Source organism: Lepidochelys olivacea (genome assembly GCF_965140295.1).
Source record: "Lepidochelys olivacea isolate rLepOli2 genome assembly, chromosome: 20".
NCBI lineage: Eukaryota > Metazoa > Chordata > Testudines > Cheloniidae > Lepidochelys > Lepidochelys olivacea.
In genome coordinates, this window is record NC_140430.1 from 2,438,987 (window position 1) to 2,455,075 (window position 16,089).

At 54.1% G+C, this 16,089-nt stretch overlaps 1 protein-coding gene and 1 long non-coding RNA gene across 2 annotated transcripts; both read left to right on the forward strand.

The window, feature by feature from the left end:
* The first annotated feature begins 719 nt into the window (after positions 1 to 719).
* On the forward strand, positions 720 to 3,141 carry LOC311510381. Its single transcript, XR_014709080.1, has 3 exons — positions 720 to 879; positions 1,396 to 1,418; positions 2,842 to 3,141. It is a non-coding gene; the product is annotated as an uncharacterized lncRNA (long non-coding RNA).
* Positions 3,142 to 4,586: 1,445 nt separating this feature from the next.
* Positions 4,587 to 10,634, forward strand: ZC3H10 (zinc finger CCCH-type containing 10; the record flags this gene model as incomplete). The annotated part of the gene is given in 3 exon segments (XM_084610149.1): positions 4,587 to 4,611; positions 4,614 to 4,732; positions 8,324 to 10,634. Coding segments are annotated over 3 exon segments (1,374 nt in total). The 3' UTR covers positions 9,554 to 10,634.
* Between the last annotated feature and the right edge of the window lie 5,455 nt (positions 10,635 to 16,089).

The following is a 16,089-nucleotide window of genomic DNA, read 5'->3' on the forward strand; positions in this document are numbered from 1 at the left end:
GACTAAGGTGGGATATAGTAGAGGGCTATAAAATCATGACTGGTGGGGAGAAAGTAAATTAAGTGTTATTTACTCATAAGACAAGAACTAGGGGTCACCCAATGAAATTAACAGGCTGCAGAAAAAAGGAGGTATATTTTCACACAACGCACAATCAACCTGTGGAACTCCTTGCCAGAGGATGTTGTGAAAGCAAAGACTGTAACAGCGTTCATCAAAGAACTAGAGCAGTTCAATGGGTGACAGAGGATGGATCACTTGAGGATTCCCTGTTCTGTTCTTTCCCTCTGGGGCTGCTGGTCGCTGTCAGGACACTGGGCTAGATGGACCCTTGGGCTGCGCCGGTATGAGCCGCACGGCCCTTCTTGTGTTAACACGCGCGGGTGCTCTTGCACGTGTTGGGCCCTTGGTGTTGCACACCAAACACTTCGGCCTGTGCACTGCGTGTCGGGGGGGAGTGAGACTTGGGCCCCTGGGGTGTAGCTGGGGCGGGAGGGCGGAATTGGGCCTTTCACCTTCCCCCCCGGCCCCCTTGGAAGTTGCGGTCTTTACCCCTCCCCGCCTCTGGACTCAGCTGGGAGGATTTGTATTCAAAATGGAGGCGGGTGGGCGGGAGAAAACTACACCTCCCGTGCTGCCGCGGGGGCGGGAGAAACTACATCTCCCGTCATGCTCGGCGAAGAGGGCGCGCGCGCGCAGCCCCTCCGTGACGCTGCCGCCCCGCGCACCCGCTTCCGGAACTGGCCTATAAAAGGGGGCGGGCGGCGCGGGCCACTCTCTCTCGGCTGTTGTCGCCGCCATTTTGTCGGAGCGCGGAGGCTCTCGGCGCCATCCGCCGCCATCCGCGGGCACTGAGCCTGGGCCGCCATGAGAGCTAAGGTGGGTGGGGCCGGGGCCTGCTGGGGGAGCGAGGGGGCTGGGCCTGGCCCGGCGGGAGGAAGCGGGGTTATGGGGGGGGCCCTTCTCTTCCAGTGCTGGGGGCGGGGCCGTGCAGGGGTCGGGGGGTAGCTGCCCCCCATGCTCGTGCTGCAGGGGGAGCCCCCCCCCACAAGCCCTGGGCACTGGCCGCTCCAGGCACGTGGGGCTGGGCTGGGGGCTGATTCCCTCCCCCCCCCCCCACCGGGCACCTGCCCCCTTGGGGCAAGGGGGGGGCCCGGCGGGTTCCCCTCTGCCGGGCCCTATTGCTCCGCGGACCCTAGCCCGTGTCCTGCCCCCCAGCAGTAAATCCCCAGGGAAACCGGGGGCGATGTGCCGTTCGCTGCCTTCGCTTCCCATCGGGCACCGTTTCTTTGCTCCGCGCAGGCGGTAGCGGGGGGGGGGCTGGAGACACGTGGGGGAGGTTGAGCTCGCTGTTAATAAGCTGCTGACTCTTGTGTGTTTCCCTCTCTCCTCTAGTGGCGAAAGAAGCGTATGCGCAGGTATGTGAGCTCTGGTTCTGACTTGTTTGGCCCGGTGCCTGACCGGCCTTGCCCCACAGGCTGCTCCGCTGACTGACTCTTTTATAAAACCTAAATCTTGTGAGCTGGCCCTCTCGGAAGGTATTCACGTGCCTGGCTCAGATGGTTGATCACGCCTGGTAAATAGGGAGTGGGGGGAATAGGGAGTTAGTTGCCTGTCTTGATGTTAGCACTGCATCCCACATCCCTCAGGCGGATTGGGGAAGGTTAAAGTACATTTATTTCTGTTGTGTCTAGAGGCCTCAGCTGAAATTAGGAGCCCACGGTGCTAGACCCCATAAAAACTCGGTCAGACACGGGCCTTGCCCCAAAGAGTTTGCAGGCTAAATTGATGAGACAAGCCGGAGGGTGTAGGCGGTATAAAGTTCTGTAGTAGGATTTGGGTTAAATTCCTGTTTCTACTGCACACATGGTTGTATGACTTTGAGTAAGTGTCTCGTACCTCTATTCCTCTTCTGTAAAATGGTGATAAGGCTACTTCAGGGTGGGGAGTGAAGAGAGCAACATTGATACATGTGAAGTGCTTTGTGGTGTATGACATCCTAAACCTTTAAATAGGCTGCATCCATTGTAAACACTGCTTTTCTTGGGTCGGGGGGTTATGCAGAACTAAACCTATTTTATTTCCAGTTAATATTTCTTCGCTCATCTGGCAGTGCTGTGTAAGTATAAGAGCAGCCAGGCCAGCTCAGAGCTAAAACTGCCTGTCTCCTCTGGCATTTTCTAGCTTTGGTGTAACTAGCTGTTCTGTGTTAAGCATGGCAGGTAAGGGTGACCTGTTTTAACTGAGGGATCAAATTTATTGTAGGAATTAGTACATCAGGGGTTTACACAAGTCTCTCCTTATTGTATATGTTTAAAATAAGCCATTAAAACACTGTAGCAAAGATGCAAAGTTCCTTTTCCAGACTCCAGACAGAGTAAACATGCATTTGTTACTGTTTTTAGCTGTTCGAGTTTCTGCTCTGCTTTTACATAAGATCTGAAACTTCCGTTTAAAACTCTGGAAAGGCAAGCAGGAGTAGGCTTAAGTCTAGACCCTCTCCTTTCCCCGTTTCAAACTGTCCTTAGCGGTAGAGCTAGCCTCACTACTGAAGGTGCTGTCCTTGTTGGTATTCTGTCCCCAGAAATGTGGACAATGAAATAGGTTACTCAGTTTCTCGTAATTTTACTCTTGTGCACTAGGGTTAGGTGACAGACATTGCGGGGTTCTAGTTCTCTTTAAAAACTGCACATCGTAACTTTTTTCCAAAACTCTTGACAGGCTTGTCCTTACACAAAAGGGGTTTGGCCTGATAACGACTTGTTCAAAGTCCGTTTAACCAGATAGCTTTGTTACTGTGCTGATATTCTTTCTCTGATGGGCTAAAATTGTCTTTCTCAGGCTGAAGCGCAAAAGGAGAAAGATGAGGCAGAGGTCTAAGTAGATGTCTTCTCTGCCGCTACTGAGGCTGCAAAGCAGAGCAAAGAAACGTGGGAGCTTGGGTCGCTGACCTCCAGACACAACTACTTCCTGGTGTTGGTGATAGGAGTGCTTTCCTAGCCGTCTCCAAGAGTTTTCCATCTTAAGAATGAAGGTCTCATCTGTATGGGTGGTAGCCCTGAGCTTTGACGTTCTGGACTGGTTCTGGTCTTTGTAGTTGAATGTGGCAGGTATACAATAAAAACCTGGTTTGGCTGGGAATTCAGCATGTTTTTTCTTAATGTTGTGTTTAAATAGCCCCGAGTTGATTTTAATACAATCTCAATGTGATCTCTAGGCATGTATGTAACTTGACTTTTAAAGACGCTTGACCTGCATCATTCAGCCCTCTTCTGGTTGGCTTTCTGGGCCCTTTCCCAATACACACTGTTGCATGGCCTGTCTGAGAATAAGAATCCACTGAATATAGAAATCACTTTTGCTGAAAATGTGACTGGGGAAAGGGTTCAAATGTCCAGGCCACCATGCAACACTGCTGTGAGTTGTATGAATGTGGTGCACATATACCCTGCTGCACTTTTATGCAGGTGTAGCCTTCAGAATTAACCGTGCTGGGTTCACACCGGTCTCTGAACAGTGACTTCCCAGTATAAGTGTTGGTTCTTGTGCTGAGAGCATGGATAGAATGTAATGGCTCTGCCACTTGTCAGACATTTCTGCATCGCATCAGGTTTTATCCCCAAGTTACATTCCCCTGATGAAGTGGGTATATAGTGTAGTGAGACACTTTCTGGTGAGAAGTGGATGGTGTAACCGCTTGCATAAAGGGTAACCCCTTTCCCAAAAGGCTACCTGCCCTTTGATTGAAACTTCAAGGAAATGAACTCCAATTTATAGCACCCTTCACTGAAGACTTCAGCGCGCTTAACAGCAACAGCATTAACCCTTGGAAGAGAGGATAATCCTGCATATGCTGAAAATATAAACACTGAAAACTGGATGGTGGATAATTCTCTGCCAACCCCTCCTAGCGTAACTAGTCATGATGGCTGGTACAGTACAGTAGCCTAATGTAATGAGGACAGGTTTCAGAGTAACAGCTGTGTTTAGTCTGTATTCGCAAAAAGAAAAGGAGGACGTGGGGCACCTTAGAGACAGACTCATTTATTTGAGCATGAGCTTTCGTAAGCTAGAGCTCACTTCATCGGGTTGGTTAGTCTCTAAGGTGCCCCAAGTCCTCCTTTTCGTGGAGCTTTGTAAGAGGCCCTCTGGCTCTGGATAGACGGGGTAACTTTTCTTGTCGTGTCCCTAAGCGTTTGGCCTATGCAAAAGGACCACAGGGGTGATCCGAGTCCTGGGCAAGCTGCTTAGCTGTGGGGCCTCTCCCAATGCGCTGATTACGATGCCCCCATCAAGGGCTGCTCCCTGGAACCCGCAGCGTGAGCAGGGAGGCGAGCGGCTGTGACCCAGCGTGGGGGTTAAGGGGGGAGGAGAAGGGGCAGAGGGAGCTTCGGGGTTGAGCTGGTTGCCGGGGGCGGGGCCTGTGTTTCACTCGCACCCTGTTGCGCAGGCGTCCTGCGGGGCCGGGGGCCCATGACACGGCCAGGGGCTGCTGTTGGCTGGAGACCACGTGGTCTTCCCCTGTGCGGGCGTATGATCTCAGGCCCCGCCCACCGCCATCTACTAGGAAGCGGGGCCTTGTCGCTATGGTAACCCCGACGGGCCGCGCGCGCTGCATGCTGGGAGGCCTACGCTTCCGGTCGGGGGCCGGAAGGACCATAGAGTAGTTCCGCTGGAGGGCGGAAGGGGCCGCTCTTTGTCGCTGCTGGAGCAGGACGCGGCCGGAGAGCGGGTGAGCGAGGCGGGCCCGAGCAGGGGCTTGCGGGGGGGCCGGATCCCCCGAGCCCCCCCGTCCGGCCCCTTCAGGCTCCTCCCCCCAGGGCCCATGGGTCCCCCAGGGCCTCTGGCCCAGACCGTGGGGGAGGGGGGCTATCCCTGAGTCCTCTCCCCCCCCTTGTTCTCTGGCCCAGTCCATGGGGGGCGGTATCCCAAAGTCCTCCCCCCACCAATGGCCTCTGGCCCAGTCCATGGGGGGGGGTACCCCTGAGTCCTCCCCCCCCAATGGCCTCTGGCCCAGTCCATGGGGGAAGGGGGTTACCCCTGAGTCCTCTTCCCCCCCCTTTGTTCTCTGGCCCAGTCCATGGGGGGCGGTATCCCAAAGTCCTCCCCACACCAATGGCCTCTGGCCCAGACCGTGGGGGAGGGGGGTTACCCCTGAGTCCTCCCCCCCCCCTTGTTCTCTGGCCCAGTCCATGGGGGGCGGTATCCCAAAGTCCTCCCCCCACCAATGGCTTCTGGCCCAGTCCATGGGGGGGTACCCCTGAGTCCATCCCCCCCATGGCCTCTGGCCCAGTCCGGGGGGGGGTACCTCTGAGTCCTCGTCCTCCCCAATGGCCTCTGGCCCAGTCCACGGGGGGGTACCGCAGAGTCGTCCCCCCCCATCGCCTCTGGCCCAGTCCATGGGGGAGGGAGGTTACCCCTGAGTCCTCTTCCCCCCCCTTTGTTCTCTGGCCCAGTCCATGGGGGGGGTTACCCCTGAGTTCCCCCCACGTCCTCTGGCCTGGCCTGGGTCGCCCCCCCACCTTAGCTTTCTCCCTCACCCCATGGGGTGGACCTGGCTGCTCATCTGTGTCTGTGGCTCAGTGGGGATGAGGCCCCAGAAACACCTGCTCTGAGGCAGCCCAGATGGGCAGGTCTGGGGGGGCCAAACCAGCAGAGTTATGGCAGCTCGGCTCAGACATCAGCACCGGTCGGACTTCTGGGTTCCCGGCCCGGCACTCTCATGGACTCACCACTGACAGAGCTCGCGGTCAGGAAACCCTTGGCTTACATTTCACAAGCTGTCTTGTGTGTGTAGGAGCTATTCCTGGTATTTTGGTGGGTCACACCAAAATGGTGGCTATCCACCAAAGTAACTGTAGGTGGCGGATTTACTCTACCTAGGAAGATTTAAGATGCAGAGGGCTTTCTCCACCAGCTTCTAATAAAGTGAGCTCAGGTTCCCAAACAAACACAGTTAGTAACAATCTTTTGCACTTCCTTCAATTTTTCATTAAGTAAGTTTATGAATATGATCATATGATACAATAGCAGGGGACTGGACTCTGACCCAGGAGGTCCCTTCCAGTCCTATGTTCCCATCCTTACTCAAAAAGGCTGAGGGTTTATTAGCTTTCTCTTGCATGCCTTTGGATGCATGTATAAGCAGCTTTTGCTCTACTGTCTTGATTTACAAAGTCAGCCAGGTGGAATGTTATTCATTATTTGTAGTGTAGTAGCTCCTAGGGCCCTGATCCCAGCCCCGTTGCGCTAGCTGCTGTAGATGCAACAATGGCCCTGCCATAGAAAATTTACTCTCTGCCTCTGGATGTAACCATATGTGATGGCAGACTCCCCCTACCCTGAGATATATACAATTCAGGATATAGAATTCAGACAAGAGCTCTCGCCTGCTGCTACACCTCACATGCTGTAAAGATACACCTGGATATCTGACACTAAGCTGTGTGGCAGCAAGGGGATTGCACATACCCTGCTGGGCGTGTGTGATTTAAAATAAAAGTCGCTGCCATCTTGATTTAAGAACACAAGAACGGCCATACTGGGTCAGACCAAAGGTCCATCGAGCCCAGTATCCAGTCTACTGACAGTGGCCAATGCCAGGTGCCCCAGAGGGAATGAACAGAACAGGTAATCATCAAGTGATCTATCCCCTGTCGCTCATTCCCAGCTGCTGGCAAACAGAGGCTAGGGACATCATCCCTGCCCATCCTGGCTAATAGCCATTGTTGGACCTATCCTCCAGGAACTTCTCTAGTTCTTCTTTGAACCCTGTTATAGTTATGGCCTTCACAACATCCTTTGGCAAGGAGTTCCACAGGTTGACTGTGCTTTGTGTGAAAAAATACTTCCTTTTGTTTGTTTTAAACTTGCTGCCTATTAATTTCATTTGGTGACCCCTAGTTCTTGTGTTATGAGAAGGAGTAAATAACACTTCCTTATTTACTTTCTCCACACCAGTCATGATTTTATAGATCTCTATCATATCCCCACTTAGTCGTCTCTTTTCCCAGCTGAAAAGTCCCAGTCTTATTAATCTCTCCTCATACGGCAGCCGTTCCATACCCCAAAGCATTTTTGTTGCCCTTTTCTGAACCTTTTCCAGTCCAATATATCTTTTTTGAGATGAGAATACTGCACACAGTATTCAAGATGTGGGCGTCCCATGGATTTATATAGAGGTAATATGATATTTTCTGTCTTCTTATCTATCCCTTTCTTAATGATCCCTAACATTCTGTTCACTTTTTTGACTGCCGCTGCACACTGAGTGGATGTTTTCAGAGAACTATCCACACTGACTCCAAGATCTCTTTCTTGAGTAGTAACAGCTAATTTAGACTCCGTTGTTTTATATGTAGAGTTGGGATTATGATTTGGGCCCTAATCCTCTTTTAACGTCAGATAGAGAGCTGTGAAATCGGCCCCATCTGCTTTGGACTTGACTAATATTAAATGGGTGACTACTAGCTTGTTTTGATTATTTTTTAATTTCATTAGGACTTTGATCGCAAATCAAGTCAGCTCCTCTAGCTGTGATTCAGCCTGGGGTGACTGAAGATTTTGGATCTTACAGGTAAAGCTGAGCCTTTTTGAACAGGCGGTCTCTGTTAAAGGGTCTGGTGAGGTCAAAAGACAGGCAGATGTTAAATGCATTTGGACACCTAGAGTTGTGGATATTGGTTTGTAGCGGAAGGAGTCTGAGCCTCACTTGCTTAGAGACCCAGGCTTTTGAGGTTTCGAACTGGCAGCCGAAGCCACGATTAAAACTCGGCAGCCTTGCAAATTCTACTCACTGTATCTGGCTTACAGCGGTGCTATTGACTTTGAGCAGAACAGTGTATTTGGATGAATGTCTGAAAGCTCCTTGGTTTTTATGCAATGAGCTGGCAAAGTTCGGGGCATCGAGCTGGATCATGTGCTGTAAGCAGTACAACAAGGTCTATGCAGAAAAAGTTGATAGCTTCTCTCAAAGTTGAGGGGTTCTGATTTTTTGGGAGGCTGGGGCCTGTATCTCAGGAACCCCTTGGTCAAATGGCTCCAAATTTGTATCACTAACCCTACCCAGTATCCCCATGAGGCACACCACGTTGCAAGACAGCCTGAGTAGCCATGCGGATTTTGCAGCACTAAGAGTCAAACTTTATCCCGAAAGCTGGTCATAACCTTAACAACAGCAGAGGCCGGCGGCTTGCTGTAATTCCTCAGGGCCGATATTTCCCTGCCAGCTACACCAGAACAGTTCCTGCCTTTAAGTTAGGATCCCCCACTTCCCCCTCCCCGCCTTGCTTTCTCACACCCTACCACCTCTCCTCTTTTGCAGTTGCCTGAGCTCATACCAAGAGGAGGGGAGGGCGTGGGTGGGAAAATGCCCGACCGCGACAACTACAACAACGGCAGTAGCAGCGATGAGGCGGGCGCCAACTCCGATGACATCTGCCGCGACTTCCTGCGCAACGTCTGCAAGCGAGGCAAGCGTTGCCGCTTCCGGCACCCCGACATCAGCGAGGTCACCAACCTGGGCGTGCGCAAGAACGAGTTCATCTTCTGCCACGACTTCCAGAACAAGGAGTGCGTGCGCCTCAACTGCCGCTTCATCCACGGCACCAAGGAGGACGAGGACTGTTACAAGAAGACGGGAGAGCTGCCCCCGCGCCTGCGCCAGAAGGTGGCGGCTGGGCTGGGCCTCTCCCCAGCGGACCTGCCAAACAGCAAGGAGGAGGTGCCGATATGCAGGGACTTCCTGAAGGGCGACTGCCAGCGGGGAGCCAAATGCAAGTTCCAGCACTTGCAGCGGGAGTACGAGTATGAGGCCCGGGTCATCGCGGCCCGGGAGCCGGGCATTGCCACCACCGTGCGCCGCTATGACCCCTACGACGTCATGTACGACCCCGACCGCTACGACGACCACGACCCGGTGCTGAAGCGGAGGCGGGTGGACGGGCTGCACTTCGAGACCTACGAGTACAGCTTCACCAGCCCGCGCACGGTGGAGTACCGGCTCCTGGAGGAGGAGAACGTCCTGCTGCGCAAGCGCGTGGAGGACCTCAAGAAGCAGGTCAACAACCTGCTGGCGACCAACGAGGTGCTGCTGGAGCAGAACGCCCAGTTCCGGAACCAGGCCAAAGTCATGACTCTCAGCTCCACCGCCACGGCCACCGAGCAGACCCTGGCCCCAACCGTGGGCACTGTCACCAGTTATAACCACAGCATTGCCCAGACCCACACCACGCTCAGCAGCCAGGCCCTTCAGCCACGGCCTGTCACCCAGCAGGATTTGGTGGCTCCGGCCGGAGCCCAGGCAGCACCCCCCACCAACGCAGCACCCCCCATGAACCCGGAAATCACCCCGCTCTCGGCTGCTCTGGCTCAGACCATTGCGCAGGGCATGGCTCCTCCAGTCTCCATGGCGCCCGTGGCGGTGTCGGTGGCACCCGTGGCGGTTTCGATGGCGCAGCCGCTGGGAGGGATAACCATGAGCCACGCCACCACGCCCATGGTGACGTACCCCATCGCGTCGCAGAGCGTGAGGATAACGGCCATGCCGCACTAACGCCCCCAGAGGGCCCCGCGCACTGCCGGGGGCCGGTGCCGTTCCGAGCCGCCCCCGGCAGGCGGAGGGGCTGCTTCGCTGGCAGGACTTGCTCCTTCCTTTGGGGAGACAGAAACCGAGGAGGGAGAGAATTGAACTGAAACCCTTGGAAACCTCTCTCTCCTTCGGGAGAGGCCTTTTAGGCGGTGGGCTTTCCACCCTGGAGGCGAATGACTTGGATTTCCCTTAACCCCTAGCCGCCATGCGTGGTCTTCCACAAGGCGGCAGAATTCAGGGACGAAAGGCTTTAATGCCACACGATTCGAAGGGTACAGTAACCTTAGAGCCTTTACCCTTCGCTTATCTTTGCCCGAATACCTGCCCCTCTGTACCCACTGCGCTAGTCCCTCCATAGCCCTGCGAGTTCAGGAACTCAGTATATCGCCTGGCTATGGCAGTATCATTTCACTGACAGGACACACCAGAACGGAGGCTGTAGGGAAATCACCCCCAAGGGCGGGATCCCCTGGCTTGCTGCTCTCTAATAGAGACACTCCTGGGCTTCCCTGGACTCAGGCAGAATCAGGGAAGCGAGACCCGGGGGACAGTACCTCCCCCAGAGATGGCAGAAAGGCTGGCTCCGTCTGGCAGCCCTCTCCTAGGGGGAATGGCCCTGGGGCAGCTTTGCCTGGTGATGAAATGGTTAAATCCCCAATAGGATTTGGGCTCATATGTAAACTCAGCCCTGTTGCTTTAAAACAGGGCAACACAACTTAGACTCTAGGAAACTGTCTCTACAGTGGCCTTGAGAGCATCCCTGTTCCAGTCACCCCTCCAGGGAGAGGGTGATGCATTCCTAGGACCATCCGAATCCCAAAGAGGGGTGAGGGGACTTGCCAATTCCAGCAGATGTTGTTGCTGAATTGCTCACAAACCCCAGGGTTGGAAATAAACCCAGCCGCACCCTGCAGCCTGGTGGGGGTGGGGCGCAAGTTAAATGTGATAGCATCTGACCCCGCTTCGCCTAGCAGCTTGTGGGGCGGGGATTGCATTCTACTTGAGGTCATGGGTTGAAATAAAATCATCTCTGTTGCTGTTTGAATTGTCAGGGCTTCTCCAGTCACCTCCCGAGGCATGGCATAGCTCGCTGAAAGGAGACCAGGCTTGGACAGCGATCCTGCCAGGCCCCTGAGCACCCTCCATTCCCCTGATGCCTGCTGAGGTGCTCGGCAGACCTGTTCATCAGTTCCCTCTGGAGCTGTTGGGATTGGCAAATGTGAGCAAATCCACCCGTGCCCTGAGCAAGCCCTCACACCCTTCGCCATCCACCAGCCACTTCTGTGCCTGAGCCTCCCCAACCCAAGACTACCATCTGCCTCTTACGGCCATTTACTCTGTTCACCCCGTTCACACGTCCTCAAAGGAACCTGGTTCAAAGAGACCCCTCCCTCCCTCATATGCAGTATTTTTGTTTCTAAAACCGAAGCTCACCCACGGGTCTAGAATAGCTTTTGCGTAGTTATGTCTGGGTTTGATGGTTTTTTTTTTTAAGGAGAACTTAAAGAGTAGGAGAATGCTTTACAGCAGGAGCTCTTTCTAAGGGTGCTGAACTTCGTAAGTCTAGCGTTTTAGTTCTGTGACTACAGTGTAAAGTTTTCAGCTATTAAAAGAAAACGTACAGCCCCTGACCGATACATTCTGGTGTTGACACTCGCTCTTTAAAGCGCGAATCAGCCACCAGATGGAACGTTTGCCTTTCATCTGAGCACATCCGAGCACTTTACAGAGGGATGGGAAGTCTATAAACCCCACTGAGATGTCGGTAAGGCCTACGTGCGCACCACTGAAATGCAGCCACCTCTGGGGTGAAATGCAGTAGCTGACAGCATTGCTACAAGGGGGATGTGCCCTGGCATCTTCAGTAGCTGAAAGAAAGCAGGAGCTCTGCTTTACATGGCAGCACCACGTTGGTGCATGGGTTCCTTGCGGAGTCAGGAGACCGCCACCTACTGGATTGCTCCAGGCCCTTCTCGCAGCTTGCTTGGAGGTCTCCCATCCCAGGGCTGAGCTGACCATGGCTCCTCTTAGCATGTAATGGGCCCTGACCAGTCGCAGCGCAGAATGGTATCCTGGCTGGCCTGTCACCCCTGCACTTGGGAGAGCCTCCTGCAAACCAGCGTGCTCAGATCGAGGCGCCGAGAAACCAAAACTCTCAACCGCTAGGACGATCCCTTTGTGTCCGTTGTGTCTCTCTCGATGAGCACTTCTGCCCACAGTATAGCTCTGGTGCTCGGCAGCGTTTTCCAGTTTTGTCCGTATAATGTGCTACATCTTCATTAGTTTAAGACCCTTTTCCCCCGGTCTCTAGGAAGAAGATTGGGTTAAGTGACTGAGCCGGCAGGGAACCCTGATAGTTGTTCCACCATGCGCGGGGCACTGAGATCGGCATTTAGCAGCTGCCTCCCTGCCCAGGTAGACAGAGCAGGGCCCGGGGGGTCACTGCTGCTCCTGTCCTCAACCTCAGTCCCCTTCGGTGCTGGCTGTTACCTCCCAGTGACTTGGTGAAAGCTTACAAGGGCCACTCCCCCTTCTCCTCAGGAACAGCCCTAGCACCCTTGGGGGCTCCTCCAGAGAGGTGCAGTGTGGTAGAGTTGGTGCATTGTTGGGGGGCTGGGGGGATTGTTTGCGCATGGAAGTGATGGCACTTGGCGCTCTGTTCCAGCAGCTCTGACCTCATACACGGGACAGCAATGGGAATGAAAAGGGGCTCTCCAGGGGACAGACGTGACAAGTGTGAGACTGTACAGGCCTCTTATTGGTGATGGCCCGTCCCCCAGGCTGCTGCAAAGGGCCCATGGTTACAATTTCCTTTTGCCCCAGCTCTGCATTGTTACCCCCTGGGATAAAGATCTTCAGATGCCGTAGCAGGGAGACTCCATCTGGTCTCTCATTGTGCTGCAGCCAGGGGGTGAGGGATTAAAGCCCTTGCTCATTTCTGCTTCCCCCTTTTGTTTACACGCAGGCAGCTCCTTGGAGCTTCAGTGCCCTACACTCCTGCTGTCTGCAGTCATCACCCGCCAGGGCCCCTTTCGGCCCAGCCCCTCACAGAGAAGTCATACAGCCATGCCCTAGGTGAATAAAGTCCAAGACCCAAACAGATTATCTAGTCTGACCCCCCATATAACAGAGGCCAGAGAACTCCCCCAAACTAATTCCTCCAGCAGAGCTTTTAGAAAACCATCTAATCTTGATTTAGACATTGCCAGTGCTGGAGGATCTCTCGGGACCCTGCGTAAATTGTTCCAAAGGTTAATTACCCTCACTGTGTCAAATGTACACTTTATTTCCAGTCTGAATGTGTCTGGCTTCAACTCCCAGCTGTTGGATCATGTTAATCCTTTGTCTGCTAGACCAAAGAGCCTGTTACCAAATATAGGGACTTACAGACTAGTCTCTTCTTAACCCACTCTATGTTCAGTGAAATGACACACGGAGCTCAATCTGTCTGTCTGGGTAACTGACAGCACTGGAGCAATGCTCCCCCCTTGGAAATAGTCTCCCTTAGGGTGAGCTTGATGCAGGTGGGAGCTCAGAGACTGGTGAGTTGTTCACGTCTGTGGTGTTTGCAAGCTGCTTGTGTGACTTTACCCCAGTGGTGGGGTTTCCAGCTGGTAGCCTGGTTCCCTGTACGCTTTGTATCTTGCCCCACCTGCCTGGAGCGCATGATAACAAGACCCCCCTCACAGTCAGTGCAGCTCTGTGCTAGAATCATCCGGGCACCACAGAGATGTGCAGAGTACATCTTGGCTGGACACTGCTCTTTGCAGATCAGTGGTTATGAGAGTAACGTGTACTTGGAGAGAGCCCAGTTCTGCCCCAGTGCTTCCAGTAAACTACACACCCTTTGCTGCTGAAAGGCAGCCAACACGAGGCACCAGCTCAGCCCTGAGAGGCTGTACCTGGGGGCCTGGAAGATCTGTGTAATTGACTAACCTTCCCCCCTATCAATTTATCTAACCTGACAGACTCATTGGATCTACCTGAGATTCCGATTTGTGGTTCCAGGGAGTCTAAGCATTGGAGTCTTTGTGTTTAGGCCTTTAAACCATTGCTCTTGGCAATGGATCCCTGCCCTTCCTGCCTTTACACTGGAAGAGCGCGTGCTTACTTCACACTCAGGTTCTGGGTTGCTCTGGAAATAAGTGAGAATGTGGGAGGGTCTTATCTGTAATAAACTGGGAGCAAAAGCCCCTGCCTTCCCCCACTGCCATCTGCTCTGATGCGCCAGCCCCAGCCTTTGTTTCTAATACACTGCTGCAGGCAGATGGCACCAGGCCTACCTTAGCGTGGGGGTTATTTATGTTCCAGCAACTGGATTGCAAGCCTGGTAAGATATCGCCAAGGCCCAAGGGATGAACTTTCAGCTGCGATGGTGTATTCAGTCAATCAGAGCTGGCTTTAAATCCACAGGGTTTTGTTTAACTGGGGAGGCTGTAGGCCAGCAATGCAAACACGTAACTAGAGCAGCAATTATCCTGTTTTCAGATGAGACACTTAGCGCTCACTTTTACAGGTGTAATATTCAGAGTGAGCCTTTTTCAACTGCTGGAGGCTGCAGGCGTTAAGTGGCCAGACAGCAGAGGACGTGTCTAGCTCTTTATGAAACACCTTGGAAAGTGCGGCCATTCAGATTGAGGGCGCAAGATGGCGTAATTCTGTCCTATCACTGTAGGGTGGCTTAGACGGAAGCATGATTTCTTTTGCTTTGTAAAGAAAGTCTGCTCTGTCTTGGACTGTAGCTGTTAAAACGGGGGATTGGAAAGCCAGACGTGGGTTTTTGTTTCCCAACTTTAGGGAGTGCGGCCAAGTGGTTAGAGCAAGGGATGGGGAGCTAGCATTCCTGCCTTCTACTCCTAGAGTAGTGTTTGGCACACTGTGTGACTTTAGGAAAGCAGGGGGTAGAAAAGCCCAAATCACCAGATTGGAGTATTCATCCCTTCCTTGGAACAGGTGTTTTATAGCCCCACCTCATGAGCCCTCATCTCATTTCAGCACAAAGTAGCCGTACTCCCCTTCCCTGTGAATTTTTTTTGCCTGTTTAAAAGAAACATTCTCAAGCCGTTTGGGACACAATCTGTATGGTAGTCACCCTGCTAAAGGATCCAGTCCTGCTCTGACTGAAATCAGACTCCCAGCTGACTGCAGGAACAGTGCTCTGGGAAATCTAGTATACACAGAGAAGGTTGGTGAGTAAAAACAGGGATTAGGTAACCTGTAAAAGTGGAAGGCCAGAACGGCTGCTACAGTCAACTGTGGACAAGAAAAGCATCATCCCACAGGATCTGTTCTGCAAGGGAAGGACAAATAGTCTGGCCACAGCCGTGCTGTTGCCAAGAAAGCTTTTAACAAGATAAGCATGTAACAAGCAGTCACAAAGACGCAGTTTGCAGAATCAGGGATTTTGCCGTGAGAGCAACATGGAAAGGAGACAATGCACAAGGCACTTGGCTAAGAGTCAGAACTGCCCTGACTGGCCTGCGTGACCTTGGGCCCACTCTCTGTGGCCCAGTTTCGGCATCTCCAAAGCGGCATCTCATGACGCTTTCACACGGTTGCAAAGCATTGTGAGATTGATGGATAAGAGCGAAAGGAGCCGTGTCCTGTAGCAAGCTCCCTCGGGCCTCAGCATTGCAGCTGTACCACAGAAGCCGCACAGGAAGTTCGGGGGTTGGGGAGGGGTCTGTCACATCCCTCTCCCCAGCGCTTGTAGTCAAATCTTCGCAGGCCGCCTGAGTCAAACCCCGCTCTGGGTCGCGGGCCGAAAAGGGAGGGATTTTTCACATCAGAATGGTGGGAAATTGGTCCAAGCTGCAGCCTGCCTTGGTTCAGGACCCTAGGAGATGCTCAGAGCTTCGCAGACACACACGTGGTGCCAACCCCACCGCCTGGGAGCGGAGCCCGGCCCCGTGCAGCCCTGTCCGCCCGGTTTCCGGTGAGCTCCCGAGCCGGAAGCGTGGCACCCTCACGCCCAAGGCCCTGAGCCTCGGCCTCTGGGGCAAACCAGACCCAGGCTGGGGCCCCAGCGGACGCCCCTCCCAGCCAGGGCCCCTGGAGCCCAGCAAGTTCATCCCTCCAGGCGCGTGGCCTGGCCTCAGCCCGCCCAGGACAGGCTGAGTTTAGAGACCCCGCAGCTTGCCAAGAAGGCCCCAACTGGCTACTATCGAAATGTATCCGTTTGCCACTAGCTCCGCCTGCCCAGCCTCTCTGGCCAATCAGCAGGGCTAGCCCCACCCTCTTTAGCGCCTCTGGCCAATGAAGCGGGAAGGGGGCGCGGTGGAATGCTCACCCAGCCCCGCCCCGCGCCACCGACCAATCAGAGCACGAGGGGCGTGACTTCTCCCGAGCCCCTCGGAGAGGCAAAGGGCGCGGCTCCCGCCTCCTGCCCAATCAGAGCCAGAGGGGCGCGGCTTCGGCGGCGCCCGGCCCCGCCCCGTCGCCGGGCTGTCCAATCGGCCGGCGCGCGGGGCGTGGCCGGCGCGGGCCCCGCCCCCCCGGCG